Source organism: Natator depressus, chromosome 21 (genome assembly GCF_965152275.1).
Source record: "Natator depressus isolate rNatDep1 chromosome 21, rNatDep2.hap1, whole genome shotgun sequence".
Lineage (NCBI taxonomy): Eukaryota > Metazoa > Chordata > Testudines > Cheloniidae > Natator > Natator depressus.
Genome location: NC_134254.1, coordinates 1,835,277 through 1,851,293, shown reverse-complemented (window position 1 = coordinate 1,851,293; position 16,017 = coordinate 1,835,277). Strand labels below are relative to the sequence as shown.

General features: G+C 45.5%; 1 protein-coding gene and 1 long non-coding RNA gene across 5 annotated transcripts in view; one reads left to right on the top strand and one right to left on the bottom strand.

Annotated features, from left to right (window-relative positions):
* Window positions 1-16,017, top strand: part of LOC141975786 (uncharacterized) — a 267,950-nt gene that overhangs the window by 243,480 nt on the left and 8,453 nt on the right. The window lies entirely within an intron of this gene.
* The window catches only part of SLC16A1 (solute carrier family 16 member 1), a 32,030-nt gene continuing 20,892 nt past the window's right edge, over window positions 4,880-16,017 (bottom strand). For all 3 annotated transcript variants that reach the window (XM_074936437.1, XM_074936438.1, XM_074936439.1), the window contains 3 exons: window positions 10,645-10,788; window positions 9,295-10,167; window positions 4,880-8,507 (listed from right to left, as the gene is read on the bottom strand). In XM_074936437.1, coding sequence (XP_074792538.1) covers window positions 8,212-8,507; window positions 9,295-10,167; window positions 10,645-10,788 — 1,313 coding nt within the window. In that variant the 3' untranslated portion in view covers window positions 4,880-8,211. The remainder of the gene's footprint in view (window positions 8,508-9,294; window positions 10,168-10,644; window positions 10,789-16,017) is intronic.

Sequence of the window (16,017 nt, the reverse complement as noted above, 5' to 3'; positions counted from 1 at the left end):
CACGGCCATGTTCCCACTCCTGTTACCAGGTGTCTCAAGGTAATGTGGATAAGGGCTATAGGAACAAAGCCACCTGCCCAGCATCTGCAATTCCTCTGGGTGCTCGCGTGACTCCTCGCTGCTCTTTGCAAGAATGGCAAGCTGCAAGGCCATTTGTTTTATAGAGGAGCCATCAGTTTCCAGCTCATTTTATTACATAAATAAAAAGTCAGGTAAAAATCTAGTGGTGTAAAGTAAAATTGCTGCTTGTAAAATTAAAAATGTTCAGGTTTAATGAGTGGAGAAAGTTACTTTTGACTCAGCTGCCTTAACGGCTGCAGTGAGTTGACATGTATTATCCACCGCTGCAGCTGTACCTTGTGTTCTAGCACATTGCCTTCAGGGTGTGAGAGAGCTGAGAGAAGAAACATTCCCCAGCCACACATCAGAGTCCTGTCCAGTGACTCCAGTGGGAACCGGCCTGGGAGATTCAGATTTAATCCCCAAAATTCTTTCCCATGCACCGAGAGAGAAGTTTAGTTGGGACTATTTATCAATTCCATTAAACTAGCCAGGAGAAATCTGAATGTGTGTGTGTGTGTGTGTGTGTGTGTCTCTCTCCTGTGCACACAGAATGTTTGTCCAACAAGGCCTAGTTTCCATCTAGCCACACACTGACAGCAAGCCGACGAGCTTTAGAATGCCTTGCTTTAGAGACATTTTCTTGTCACAGCTCAGCTGTTAAAGCTAAATATATTCAGGACCTTCTCAGTGCTATGGAACAGGCTCTGATGCTTTAAAAAAGGACCATTTATTCATCTGAAGACAAGCTGCACCAGAGAGCATGCATTGCAATTATATCCAGCCAGACACAGTGGCAGCTTGTGTGGAGTGAACTAGGGCCCTGTCCACTTCCTCAAGATTGTGGTTCTCTCTCATGTTTACCCCCGTGGTGGCTGTGTCAGGTGACATCCGGAACATGCCCCAGTGACTGGACTAATCTCAGGCTAACGTGTGGCCCCTATGGACCAGAGCCACAGGAAAGGGGCAGCATAGGAACATGTATGTTGGACTAACTCACTCTGAGCTGCAGCAACAGACGTTCGCTCTCCTGTGCTGTTACACTAACACCGGGCGCCTGGGCTCAGTTTATTAAGACATAATTGTACAGCGTCAGTCTGAGCCTGCAGCACAGCTGTCCCCTGCCTCCAGTGCCAGGTGCATGCAGATTCAGCCTCACGCTGGCCGGTTACCCTGTTGGGCTACTGTATCCGTTTGTATGGCTGGGCTTAGCCAGGCACTGGCAAGTCCGGCCTGCACCCAGACGCTGCTAGTACGTGGGCAGATGCTTCAGAACACTTTGACCTGCCATGCACAGAACCATTGCGAAAGCATTTCTGGCAGACGGCCCGGAAGAAGATTGGGAAAACAAACGATGCGGGAGTTAATTTCCAGCTACTTCTACAATTGCGCCTGCTATGAAGAGAATTTTTGTTTGCTACCGACAGGGAAGAAGGAGGGGGAAAGCCTGACAAAGCATTCCAAGGAAATCTCTAACAGCCTGCAAGGGCTTCTTCCTTTGGGCTCATAGAACATGCCAAATGGGGGCTGGATGCATCTGGCTAGTGAAAACTCACCCATGCTTGCCTCCAGTTGGCAGCAGCTAACTGCTTGGTCTAACTAGCTAGAAGCACTCTTTGGACAGCTCCCAAACATGTAGGATAATCAAGGTTCTTCAGTCCAAGGTGTTACAAAAGCTTTTTTTTTTTTTTTTTTTTTAAACCAACCACCAATTTTCTCCCCACTGTCAGACCCTTCAAGCATAGGATAATACTGATTATGTTAAAATCCAGTGCATTAAATTAACATACAAATTAATGGCAAGTCAGAAAACTGGCCTGAATTCAACAAGGTGCCATTCAGCAAAGACAACTGCAAAGTACTTCACTTAAGCAGGTAAAATCGAACGCACAACTACACAATGGGGGATAACTGCCACGGTGGCAGTACTGTGAAAAGGATGTGGTGGTTACAGTGGATCAGAAATTGAATGAGAGTCAGCAATGCGATGTAGGTGCAAAATGGGCTAATACTCTGGGGTGTATTAACAGGAGCATCATATGTAAGACATGGGGGGGGAATTGTCCTGCTCTACTCGGCACTGGTAAGGCCCCAGCTGGGGTCCTGTGTCCAGTTCTAGGTGCCAGATTTAAGGAAAAGTGGCTAACCTGGAGAGTCCACAGGAGAGCAACAACAACGATCAAACGGTTAGAAAACCTGACCTGTGAAGAGAGAGTAAAAACTGGGCATGTTTAGTCTTAGGAAAAGGAGACTCCAGGGGGACTTGATAAATCTTCAAATATGTTAAGGCCTGTTCTGAAGCGGACAGGGATCAATTGTTCTCCATGCCCAGTAAATACAGGACAAGAAGTAATGGGCTTACCCTGCAGCAAGGGAGATGTAGGTTAGATATTAACTAGGAAAACACTTTCTAACTCAGGCGAGTTCAGCTCTAGACCAGGCTTCCAAGGGAGGCTGTGGAATCCCCCTCACAGAAGGGGTTTAAGAACAGGTTGCACAAACAGCTGTCAGGGATGGTCTAGAGTTACTTGGTCCTGCCTCAGTGTGGGGGGCTGGGAGCCTCTCAAGGTCCCTTCCAGCACCACATTTCTGATTCCATCCAGGTGTTTCTGCTAAGAGCAAATTAGTCCGAGGTTCTGTTCTGCATCTGAGCTCGGAGGAGCGATTCCCAGCCCGTGCAGGCACACCCACACGAGCTCTACTCCAGCTGGCCTGGTACAAATAGCAGTGCAGCTCGGCCTAGGCCCCTGAATACACACCCAGCTGGCCCCCCTGCGCACGTACTCGTGCGGCTAGCTGTGCTAGTCCAGCACCACTATTTCTATTGGGCGTAGGAACCGCACCTTCCCGACCTAGCCAAAGCGAAAGCGCAAGGCTGCCTGTCACAGTAAAGCAACATGGTGGACGATTTCACACCTCCCCCGTCTGCATACCTCACTGCACAAGTCCTAAAAACAAGTGGTTCCAGAAGGCCTCCGCTCCCAGCTCGGGCAGGAGAGCGCTGCCATGTCTCCAGCCACATGGGCCTGGAAGTGGAAGAGGTGGAGACACATGGAGAGATTCGACTGTTAGGGACCTTCGCTGCTTCTACCTCTTCCACCCCTCATCGCCCAGGTTTAACCCGGGTGTGTAGTCAAGGGAACTGAAGTTCATTTATTATTATAAAAAAATTAAGTCCTGGGAAATCTTAAACCAAATACAACCCCCTCCAAACAAAGGGCCTAGAGGACAGCGGCAGGACTTTTCCTTGGCATGTTGCAGAAACGTGCCACCGCTGTTTTTCAACTTACTGCAGGTCGAGTCACTGCTCATTGCCGCTGATTAGGACCATGAGCATGGGCCTGTCGCAGAGCTTTTAGAGCAGCCGCCAATCTCCATTTTCAAATGGAGAATCCACACCACGCTTGGCAAGTTGTTCCAATAGTTAATTACTCTCTGGGTTAAAAATTTACACCTTATTTCCACTCTGAATTTGTCCAGCTTCAGCTTGCAGCCCTGGGATCATGTTATCCTTTTCTCTGCTAGACTGAAGAGCCCATCATCAAATATTTGTTCCCTGTGTAGATACTTGTAGATTGTAATCGAGTCACCTCTTAACCTTCTCTTTGTGAAGCGAAAGACTCAGCATCTTGGGTCTACATGCATCTACACACATTCCATCTTCAGCTAGTTTCTAGGCCAAAAATGTTTTAGGCCCTGATACAGCAAAGCCCTTAAGCAGGAGTAGCCCTATGGACTTTACAGGGACTTCTATCGTGCACAGGTGCTTTGCCTGACTAGGCCCTTATGCACGGTTATGGACATCTCGGTGGAAGAACGCCTGGGAGAATGAGAACGCAGGGAGCAGAAGCCAGTGCTGGGAAATGGGAGCAGAGGTAGCAGCCTGGCTAGGAAGTCCAACAGCCTGATCATTAGCTAAATATTAAATTTCCTGAGGTCTGGACAGTAAGTTTCTGTAAGAGGCTCTCCACCCCCATCTGCCAAGAGCTCCTTAAATATCATGGGCTCTCTTTCTAGCTAGAAGTACGTTTTCACTGTGCTAACCAGTGCACATTTGCTATCCCACCATGCAGTCCTAGGAGGCAAGGCACTGTCGTTTTACCACTAGGTAAACCTAGGCAAGCTCCACCTCAAGCAGCTGGTGGTGCAATGCAGTGGTCACCCTCATGGGAAGAACTACAGTGCCTAGTGTCCACTAGGATTCTACAGCGGGGTCACTAACCTGCATTATCTTGTTTAAAAAACCCCACCACCTCAGACCCCAAGCTTTTTGGCAATGAAGACACTGCCTAAGAGGCTCTAGTACTCATGGCACTGTGTAAGATTAAAGATACAGAAAACACACTGCTTTGGCCAAGACTGCAAAAGGGCACAGTGCAGCCATTTCACAGCTCCTACAATCAAGAGAAAAGCACTGAAACCACAGCAAGCCCAGCACCAGTCTCCAGTCACGGGTAGCAACCAAGAGTTGTCACTATATGACTGTTTAGTGATCCAGTTCCAGGTGTTCACATCACTGTGAGTGGCAACCTTGTGGAAAGCGTAAGGGACTGAATGGTCCCTGGCAGGCAATGCCCCATAAAACTAGTCCCTCTAGGTCATCACTGAGACTCACTGGTGGGGAAGATTGTCCAGCTGGGGACAGAACCTAGTCTCCAGGGGTCAATGTGGTACCTCATTGGTGTGACATTTAGTGTTTCCAATTTACCTGGCAAGACTCCACTGTGCAGTCAATGGAAGGACAAACCAAGTGCAAGAGTATGTAGCAGCTGGTAATTTGTCTCCTCGTATATACGAGAACAGCAACCACACCTGCAGCTCTTTAAGGTTAGTTTATTGCAATGTGAACTATGACAGACATATGAAGTTTATAAACATACAATATCTTGGTTTTACAAGGTCACAGCTCAGTACAGTACAATAAAATCTGTTTATACAAAATACTCTATTGGCTTTATAACGTTATTCTAGAGTATGAAAACACCCTGACCTGTTCCTTTTGTAGGGTTAGAATAGACTGAAATTAAACAACAAACAAAAACAACTCACTAAGTCAGCAGCCAAGGAAACAGGGCAGAGGACTTCACAGTTCATTATGTAATACTGTCTGGGGCGCCAAGTGACAGAGCAAAGGCCACCTGCTGTATGTTGTATATATGTAAAGTCTCAAAAAAAAAAAATTAGCTTCAACTTTATTCCTACTAGCCCTAGATCTGTATGAACTACCATCACTACTGTTTGTCTGGCATCTTATGTTGTGCAAACTCAGTTCTTCAGCAAAGTTACAGCTTAAAGTTTCTTTCTTCAATATGAAAATTGACCAGGTAAACCTAGGACAACGGAGAGAGGAAACGCTAATAGAACTATGGAACCAGATGAGGTTTAGTTTCATAAAACCCCCTATCCTTCAGCTGTCCGATTTAACATTTAGGTTTTTTGTTAAGAAATTTATATTTAGGCTTTTTCTTAAAACTTAAGTTATATATTTTAACAAGCCAAGACAGCATGAATGGCTTCTAAGGCCTTGTCTACACTACAGGGAAAAGTTGATCTAAGCTACGCAATTTGAGTTACGTGAATAGCGTAACTCAAGTCAACATAGCTTAGATCTACTTACCACGGAGTCCATACTACACTATGTCGACGGGAGACGCTCTCCCGTCGACTCCCCCACTCTTCTCGATCTGGTGGAGTACAGGAGTTGATGGGAGAGTGATCTGCGGTCGATTTAGCAGGTCTTCATGAGACCTGAAGGCCGTGCATTGATCCCCTGGTAAGTGTAGACAAGCCCTAAAAACTCCTCTCTAAAACCAAGTAAGGCAGTGGCATCACTGTGTGCGGAGTCCCTGACCATCTGGGGCTACAAGCTACCCACATACAAAAAACCTCTTTCTGCAGTTGAGGAGACTTCTTTAAAAAAAAAAAATTAAGGTATGTGAACACACTCAGCCCTCAGTGGAGCTACAGAAGTCAGTATCTGGAATGGAACACTTCCTTTAGTGTTTTTACTTTCCAATGAGCTTTGTGGATCTCAGTTTTAAACTGAGTTTGCATCAGAGTGTGTTGTATTCTCCAGACACACAGAGAACTACAAGTCTTTGTTTTTGTTCTGCTTTGACTTAATCTCACAAGAAATGCAGCTCAGATGATCCCCAACATGCTTCTCTGTGAAAGTGCTCATGGATTAGGTGAACTGCATTACACCACTACCTCTTACGGGCCAACCTGAAGAATCTGTAACTTCAAATATCCCACATGCTTCTCCCCTTAAAAAAACCTACCAAACACACACCAACTGGTACATCTCTAGAATGTGGCTATGAAACATACTAAAATATTTGACTAGGAAAAGGAAAAAAAACCAACATTTGGTGGGTGAATTATACAAAAGTTTATTAGAGGAAAAAAAACAAAACCTATGCCTCTTACAGGATATCTGTTTAACATTCACTAAAACACAAGCACCAGGAGCCTACGGGTCACAGGCCATCTGCTTAACCCTCTTCACGCAAGTTGTGATATTTACCAGTGCTAAAAAAATAAATATGTACAAACAGAAGATATCCTCCCCTTCCCACTTTAAGGGTCTTTGATTGGAGCAGTTAGAAATTGCTTTAAATTCTCACCTAAATAGGAGCAAGTAGAGTTTTTTGAGGGGGCAGTTACGCAGCTTTAGCTATTTTACCTCATGGGCATATGAGAGTATTTGGCCCCATTTAGTGTGCAAAATAATAGGCCTCAGAGCACAGGACAATATGCCACGTACTCAAGACCACATCCATACTAGTAAGGGAGCCAGTCATGCTCTGAACACAGGACAGACTCCGAGAATATGTAACACAACTGACACCCTCTCGCTAAAAGCCAACTCCACTCCCACTGAAGTGAGTAGCATCCACCCTAGAAGACCAGCAAGCCTTTGCAACATCTTGTTTGGAACAGAGCTCCATGAAGAGTAGAATACTCTATTTTCCTGGAGGGGTGCACGATCTAAAGGAAGCTTCAGGACAGAGAAGCCACCTCTTAGGAAGCTCAGGGTCAGGGCTAGGGAAGAGGAAGGGACATAGTACTGGCCAACACTGGTAGAGATGCTGATTTCCTAAATGAAGCAGCAGTGGAAGACTTCCAGTTCCAAAGCCAAACTCAGTAATAGGATGGGAAAGATGGATGCACAGACCCGATATGTACCAGTATCAATTCCTTTAGTTCTGGCTAAAGCAGGTTCCTAACTAAACAACTCAGCTTTCTGCATTTGTACCCATTTGGTTTCATAGTGTTACTTTGAAGAGAGGCATCAAAGAGAGTTTGGAAATTTCTTTGCCTAGGAAAAGTGGGATGATCTAAACCTGAATCCTTCCTGCATCAGCAAGTGTTCTTTATGAAAATGGGATGATCACAATAAAATGAGGATCCACCCCAAAAGGAGTGGAGTGAAGATAGTTATTTAAAAAAAGCCTTCCATTAATTTCAGTCATCAATTCCAACCCAAGTGTTCATGAAAATTTAACTAAAGGGGGGAGGTTTAAAAAAACTACAGCAGCTAAAAATGTTTTCAAGAGGTGCTAGAAAAGCCTACAAATAGAGCCAGGTTGTGTCTGTCATCCAAAGGAGTTTGGACTTTGTCATATTTTATTTTAAGGCCACCCCTCCCACTAACCCACCTCAAAAATATCCCAACTTCCACTAAGAATCTGGCAGTTAAGAAGTATGTGAAGCAGTATTCATTTTAGACTCAGCATTGAAGCCAGTTGAGCCTCAAAATATCCAGTAGCCTTTTTTGTGGCTTTAAAAACAGACATACCCTAAACAGATCACAAAAAAAACTTAACTAAAACACGGTTTACAGAGTGGCATTAAGGCTCTTCCAGAGTAGTCTAGAGGTGGAAACTTTAAGGCACCTATTAGTACATTCATGTTACTGTTAAAAAAGCCAGAATATAAAAAAGTTTCCCACCCACGTAAGAGGATATGGCACATTTAGCTGTTACCTCTGTTGAATCCAGATGGAAAAACAACTGAGAGCTTTGTTTAAAAATGAACACCTGGTTTATACACTTCTGATGACTGCTCACTACCAGCACAGCATTTTCCCCAGACACTATTTTAGAGGAACAGCACTTCCTCCAATCCTCCAGGATTAAAATCAGTCCCTCACATACGACTCTCCTCCTCTTTTATGCCATCTTCTGTGTTTTTCTGCGGCACACTGGCCACATCATTGTTTGCCTCTTTTTGTTTCTCGGCCTCTTTTTGTTTCTCCACCTCATCGATATTGGTTTCCTCCTCTCTCCCTTTGTTTCTCAGCTTGTCCTCTGCCTTCCGTTCTTTCTCCAGCAGCCGGTAGTTGATGCCCATTCCCACAAACAGGTAGATCCCAGAGACAATCAAAATGATTCCACAGGACCAGTATGTGTATTTGTAGTCACCGTACATGTCATTGAGTTTACCTGATGGACCAGAGAGGACAATACATTATGTGGCTGACCATCTCCCATTATACAGCGGGAATCACTCTAAGCTAACATGCATAAGCTCTCCCCAGATGTCTAACCCGTAATGTGTGCGCATGCACATGCATCTGGCCACAAGAACAATCTCTGCTTAAAAGCTTAGGTTTCTTAAAGCCTGACCTAAGTGTTGATCAAATGCAGTGCTGGTAAAATGGCAATGCACATGGCAGTAAGCTCTGATCAATGTCCACTTAAATTTTAAAAGCAAACCCACTAGGAAGAGGCTGTTCAGGTATGGTTTGGGTAGACCAAAAAGTCCAGCCATTTTCCAAAACTGTCTAGGAGTCCCCCAGAATTTTCTAGAAAACCTGTTTTTCAGGTGACATTCTTTTTTGACCAGGGTATCCAAGCTGTCACTGTAGCTTCCTCTAGTCACATCTCCCCAAGGTTAAAAACCAAAGTTTCCTTTGCTCTAGGGGAAAAGCTCAGAAACTTTCCATGGACCCTGAAATTTCATATAGAAAAGAGTGTGGACACTCTCCTTGCAGGAAGACCCTCCCTGCACTGGGATATAACTCTAGTATGTCTATAATCACGGGCCTCCTGTTGGGAGGAGCCCTCCCATGTGTGTTCCGGCTACACTCATGCCTTTCTGCACTTCTGTGCCTTCAATTCTCAGCCTTCCCAGCAACTGTCCTTTGGGAATGAGCACTAGTTGTTCCCTCCCCACCTTGGTATTCTCACAGTACACAGGCACGCCAGGAGATACATAAACATACTCTACCTAGGAGAGGTGGTCCCAGGAGCACAGGACAGCATTCCACAATAGTCACCAACCCGACAGCGCTGGAGAACCTCTGAGCCCCAACCAAATCCATCAGTGTTTCAAACAAGACAGAGCTGAGCCAGCCAAAGGCAAATCCAAAGAACCCAGCATAGACGCAAAACCCAGCATAGGTGGTGGAGAAGGGTGCCAGGAGGTGGCACACTCCATTATACACCACAGAGACAGCAAAGAAATATTGGATCCTCGGTCTAACCCACTTCGTGTTTGCCACCAGTCCCATGGAAGGCCTAGCCACCATGTCTACAAAGGCCAGAATGGAGAGCAGAAAGGCAGCAGACTCATTACCAAACTCTTTACTTTTGGCATAATTGCTGAGGAAGACTAAGGGAGTAAACAGTCCAAAGAACATAATCACATTGCCGGACAGATAGAGCAAGAAGCCTCTGTGTGTAAACAGGGACAAATCCAAGAACTTGTTAATAGTCTGGTAAACTGTGAGCTTCTGCTTCTTCGTCTTTCCAGCAATAAGGTCCATACTGGCATCGCCAGCTCCTTCATCCGCTTTCATAGTGGACTTCCCAGCTTCCTGCAATACTTCTTTTGAGACCTCTTTCTTCAGCTGATCTGGCTTGGGGCCTATAGGTCGCATCAGAGATCCAGCTACACAGCAGTTCAGCAAAAGGCCACCAAGAATTAAAAAACTCCCCCTCCAGCCAAATATACTGAAGAAAAACTGGTTCAGGGGGGCCAGTGTAGACAAGAATACAGGGCTACCTGCCATAGCTAATCCATTGGCCAATGGACGTTTCTTATAGAAGTACTTGCCAATCATGGTCAAGGCTGGGTTCAAGTTAAATGCAAGCCCAAGACCTGGAAAATAAGAGAATACATACATGTGAGTTTAAAAATGAGAGATCTCTACACATCTGTAGATTCTGGGATTAATGGATTGGGTACTGGGCTGAGTTCTTCTCATGTTATACTAAATTTAACTTGCACTGATCTCAGAAGTTATGTAGGGGGTAACTAATGGCAGGATTTGGCCAGTTACTGCAGATTCTCAGTGATATAGGAAGAAGGTGCCAATTTTGCCAGTGAGCAGACTATTGGGGGTTTGTTTGTTTTTTAGAGCCAGAATTGAAGGAGTTCCAGGATACAAGAGATAAGATGGGGATGTCCAAGTACCAGAACACACATCCTTCTATACACACATCCTTCGCTGAGGAGGATTTCAGATTCAGAGTGTGTATAGATATATAGCAATTTATATACTGACTTAGGACAAGGCTAAGATGAACTTTTACGATTCTAACCCTAAACATGAGGAGTCATGAAAAGACCGCTCACCTCCCACAACCCCAACACAGAAGTAGAGCTCTTCCACAGTGTTACAGAAAGAGGCTGCAATCAAGCCACACCCAGACAGACAGCCCCCAGCAATCATTACTGGCCGACTGCCGTACTTGTTCACCAGGATGCTGCTGATGGGACCTAGAAGAGATCAAAAGAGAGTTAACCAAAGGGGAGACATCTCTGGGTGGTATGCATGCACTATAAAGCAGATGGACACTAATAGGAGTGCACAGAGGTTTAGCTTCAGGAGTCCGTGAAAACTGGGCATGGGTGATCAAGATGAGCATTAGCCATGGCTCTCCTGACGAGAGGAGGGGGGGTGGTATAGAAGCGCAGGAGAGCGAGGTGGATGACATAAGGCCATGCTGGGTTAAGTGCTCGGACATCTCACTCCAGAGCACCATGTTCCAGGCGGTTTAGAATCCAGACTGAAACAGTTCATAGTGGAACATCGCACTGGCTCCCCGTAAGAGCCTGTCCACTCTGCTTTTTGCAGAGCTTGAGAAAGTTTAAGTCCGTAGGGTTGCAGAGAGCCTCACAAATATGAACGGATACAGTTCTGCCTCCCCAAGTTTATAGAGACACAAGGGGACAGATTAGGCCCTGGTGTAACTCCAGGGAATTCAGTGGTGTTATACCACAGATTAATTTGTCCCAATAGCTTTGACACACAAGATCTGGTCCCACCCATCCCTTTGGAGTCAGTGTGGCCTAGTGGATAAGGCACTAGGCTGGAACTCAGAACTCCTAGGATCTATTCCTGCCTCTGGCCAACTGGGTGACCTTGGATGAGTCACTTCCCCTTCCTTTGCCTCAGGTTCCCCATCTATAAAACAGTGATGGTACCATGCTGACCTCCTTTGGAAAGCACTGAGAGCTAATGATGCAAAGCCCTATATAGGAGCTAGTTATTTTTATTATTCTCTGAACCCCAATGCAAACTCTAGCTATTCTGGGCGTGGCTCTAACAACCCACCACACGAACACCCATGAATATGCTGCATGCAACAAGCTGGTCATTTTTTTCCCCTCAGGAGGGGGTCATGATGTACAGAACAGATATTTTCAAAAGCCTGTACATTGGATAAGATTCTCTAGTAACTTTTAGATGTTGTTGGTACCAAAATATCAAGTGCACGTGGGGGCAGAAACAGGGAGATTTGAAGGGATTTTGTAAAATGCTTTAGTGAGTCAGAACAGAAAGAAGAAGAGCAGAGCTCAAGTGAGACTGGAGTTTAAATTGAGTCAATGTTGGGTTTGGGTTTTTTCGCTGTTTTAAAGTTTCACTTTGCTTCAGCCACAGAAGCCTGATGGAAACTTGAATGTTTGAGTCAAGCCATCCCACCACTGTGCCCCAGAGACCCTAGTGTGATACCATGATTGGCTTTGTTAGATCCTGCTCCTTATTTTCCACTGGAGTTCTACACATCAAAAGCCACAGTCACATGGAGATCTTGTCTGCATGCATGTTACCAATCTAGGAAAGGAAAAAGCAGGATGGTCCCCAAACTAAGTGTTTTTTCCCCAAGTTTTCAAGAGTCATCAGTTGCTCTTTAAAGCCTTCGACCAACTGACATCTGACTCAGTCTGTGACACTAGCTGTAACCACCTCCGCCAGACCAGCAGAGCTTCTGAAACATCAGCATGACTCATCCCCTGCACTAGCTCAGAGTACTATCTTCCTCTACAGCAGTGTGAAATGTGCTCATGTGTGTCTGAGGAGAAACCTTTTAAACTTGTACATACTCTACTCCTCTGGCTTGGAGGGCAGCACGAGAAAAATTCCCCCCCCTTTATACCCAAAGAAAATAGTAACATGAACTTTCATTATAGCTACCCAGGAAAAGAAGTGAGGGGCAGAGAAGTGGGGATGCAAAGCAGTTGGAAAGAAACTTTCGCACAGCTACTTGGAAACAAGAGAGCTTGTGTTTATTTGTGCTGCATGTTATGCTGTCCACTCTTTAGGGATATTTCTGTCCTGAAGATCAGACTGCAGTTTTCCAAATTGGGTTATGTGGGTCTATCCTGTTTTCAACCATCCAAAATTTGATTGATCGTTTATCTTGTGGTAACACCTAAGGGAGTCAGCCAGATCAGGGCCTTACTATGCCAGGAACTCTGAAATGTAGGAACCATCCCTGCCCCCAAAGGGCTTACAGATCAGGCGTAATATGAGGAGGAAACACAGAATCGGGTGGGAGAGCACAGATGGGTAACAAAAACAACAGGATGTTTAGCACAGACTAGCTGTGTGCTGAATGCACAACCCGGGAGTAGCCACAGCTCCAAAGCCCCTCCAGCAGAAACATTTGTTATTTTAATTACTCTTCCAATGTTTGAGAAGTCAGATTGCTGTGTGCACCCACAGTTTAAAATGCTTCATTACAAGAAACCCTAATCCAAAGTAAACAGTGATCAGATACAGTAGTGCATGCTCTACAGACACTAAAATGTAATTAAATAAACTGAATGAGCACCCACTGAACATTAACAGATCTGGTTTCACTATTAACAGACAGCAAGGTCAACATGTTATTCCTGGCTACTCAGATGTGGCTTGACCATTTCACCTCTAGTTGAGCAGAACCTAGAAAATGTTTGAAGAGGGTCCAGTGGCTGTGTCAGCAGCCTGGCTTCCTACCTGGAGCCAAGGCACTCAGAAATCCCAGCGGTATTCCAAATAGCCTATGCCCTCCATCACATGCAGGGCCCGTGCAGGTACTTCCCAGCAGGCACAGAGCGCTGTACAGTTCCCGTAAGGAACCTCTGCAACTGAGCCAAGGCCCTGTGCAAATCCGTAAGGACTGACTCTTCCTTTTCACATCCGCAGCACTGCATCTGGAGGCTGGGACGCTCCCTCCCTCACCCACCCACCCACTGTGTAGAGACACACCAGGAGTTTAGCAGAGTTTGAAAGATTTGCACATTGAACATGAAACCACTCCCTGATGTCCCTGGAGCAGATCCTAAGGACAGCACTGCAACATACCAGGGAATAGTAGGACTGAAGGCCTGCTAATATATTGTCAGGGAGCAGTATGTTAAGCTTGGCTTCATGACATTAGCTCTTACTGTGGCAAAAAGCAACGTTCATATCAAGTTGGGCCCAAAATTTAGGCTTCATAAAAAACCCAAAACTGCTCAGGGCAAGAGCCAGGTCCAAAGGGCTCTGTGCTGGATGTGACACTTGGCAGTGCTTAAGTATCCTCACAATGGGGAAGGGGATCTTTGGTTTTGATTAAACAAAAGCTCAAAGATTGTGGTAGCGCTGTAGCACGCACACCTTTAAAACTGGCCAGAAACTTAACAAAATACTGACTAGTCTATTTTCAGTGTGGAGAAAAAAAAAAAAAGACAGCAAGAAGCAAAATTAAAATGTGTTTTTCCTAATTTTATTAGTAACTGAGACAAGGTCATTTCAAATTATTAACTTGTGTCCCTTTAACTCACTTGGACCAAAATCAAAAGCAACAACTACAAACCAGCATCTGAACTCAAGTGCCCTCCCCAGCATAGGCCCAATTATCCTCTGACCATTGACTTCAGATGAGTCACAACAGTGTCAAACTAGCAAGAGTTCAGAATTAGGCCTTGCTTTGCTGCTGCCCATTCGCCTCTTATTCTGGGGAGAGCTAGACCAAGTCCATGTCACTTGGTCAATCTGGCAGCTTTCACCAGAATAAAGCATCCTTTCGACACTATGAAGAAAACTGAGTTCCTTCAAGAATGTGCTTTTCAGGATCCAAATGAGTCTGGGAGGAACAGACCATGCATTGTGGCTGCTCAAAGGCTCAGCCAAGCAGAGTTTAGTATTCTTGCTGGCTCTCTGCAGATTTGTGAAAAAGCATGCAGAGCAATAGTACAGTCTGTCTGGGGTGGGGGGTGGCAGGAGGATGAGGAGCTGCCTTTGCAAACATCACACACACACAGAACTTCCTCCAAAGAGATATTCAGAAGCAGATATTGTATGCAAAGCACCCCTGCTTCCTGGAATGAGAGTTAGTCAGACATCCTAAGGTTACAAGAAAAGCGTTACGTGTGGAAAGAGGGTGGGACTGATGTCACATCTGGTGACTAACGCTTAACTCTAGGCAACACAGTTTATTATTTACTTAATTATCTCTTTACAAGCTCTTGGCCCATACTGTAAAAAGCTGTGGAAAGCCTGAAAGCAGTAATGCAGTCCTTGTGTGTACTTGTGCCACCCCTAAGTGAAACACCAAAACTATTACAGAGGAGCATTCCTGCTCTGGAAAGTTCTAGATAGTTTCAAACTTGGGCCATAGTGCAAAACAGCACTTAGGTGACATACACATCAACAAACCAGTTTGCAGGACCAGGCACGAGTGAGCTGTTGGGATTTTAAGACTTTTGCAGCTATCATTGTGAAGGAGCTCCCCTAATGCCTGGCAACTGAGAGAGGGAGGCAAATCACTTTAGAAAAAGATTAAGAAGCGTTTCTCATTCCAAGAGCAGGTGACTGGTTCCGTCTTGCCATGTCCCCGTTAGCCATTACCGATCCTTCTGCATACAGGCTCCCAAGAGCGTTCAAGAGAACACGTTCACAGGACCACTAGAGACGGACAGGGAGTGGCCTAGATCAGGTCCCACGAAGCCAGTTACAGTTATAACATGGAGGCAGGGAAATGTGCCCACTGCCTCACTAGCTGAGCTAGGACAAAGCAGGGACTGTTCCCCCATGGAAAAGCCTCATGCCCAGCTCCTGCCGGCAGCTGCTTTTGATGCACAAATGCAAATATGCGTCAGGCGGTTCGCCAGTTTGGGACAGCAGCAGCATGACAATCAGCAATGCTCAGAGCTGCCTCCAGGGTGGACACTATGGCTGTCGCAGTGGGAGCTTCTTTTAGCCACGTAGTTTACCAGGCACATTCACAGGCTGCTACAGAATACTGAGGAAGTGAGGACGGGGGTGAGAACCCACCTCCCCCATGTAATCAGAAGTTACCTATTTAAGGAAAGTAATGTAAGATTGGAGGTGGTCTGGAGTCTTGCCCCCATCAGTCCAAACCCCCAAGATGTGGCAGAGGGGGGCTTCACCAGCATTTAAAAAAAAAGTTGCTGTTTGCCTTGTCCCATTGTTTTCCTATACTTTTGGTCCCTGCTGCCATCTTTCTGCTGTTAAAAGGGGAGTTTGAGACAATCCTTTTGGCTAGGTTTGCAAAATGCCCTTGCTAAAGTTAGCCCAGGACCAGGACTCGCTCTGACCAGGTCAGATTTCTCAGCACTACAAGTGAGAAACACACTGAAAAGAAAGAAAATAAAGGAAGAGCAGTTGTGTTGTTAGTGTTCGGGCCAGATCCTCAGTTGGAACAAATTCACAGATCGGTCCAAAAGGGAACACTGATA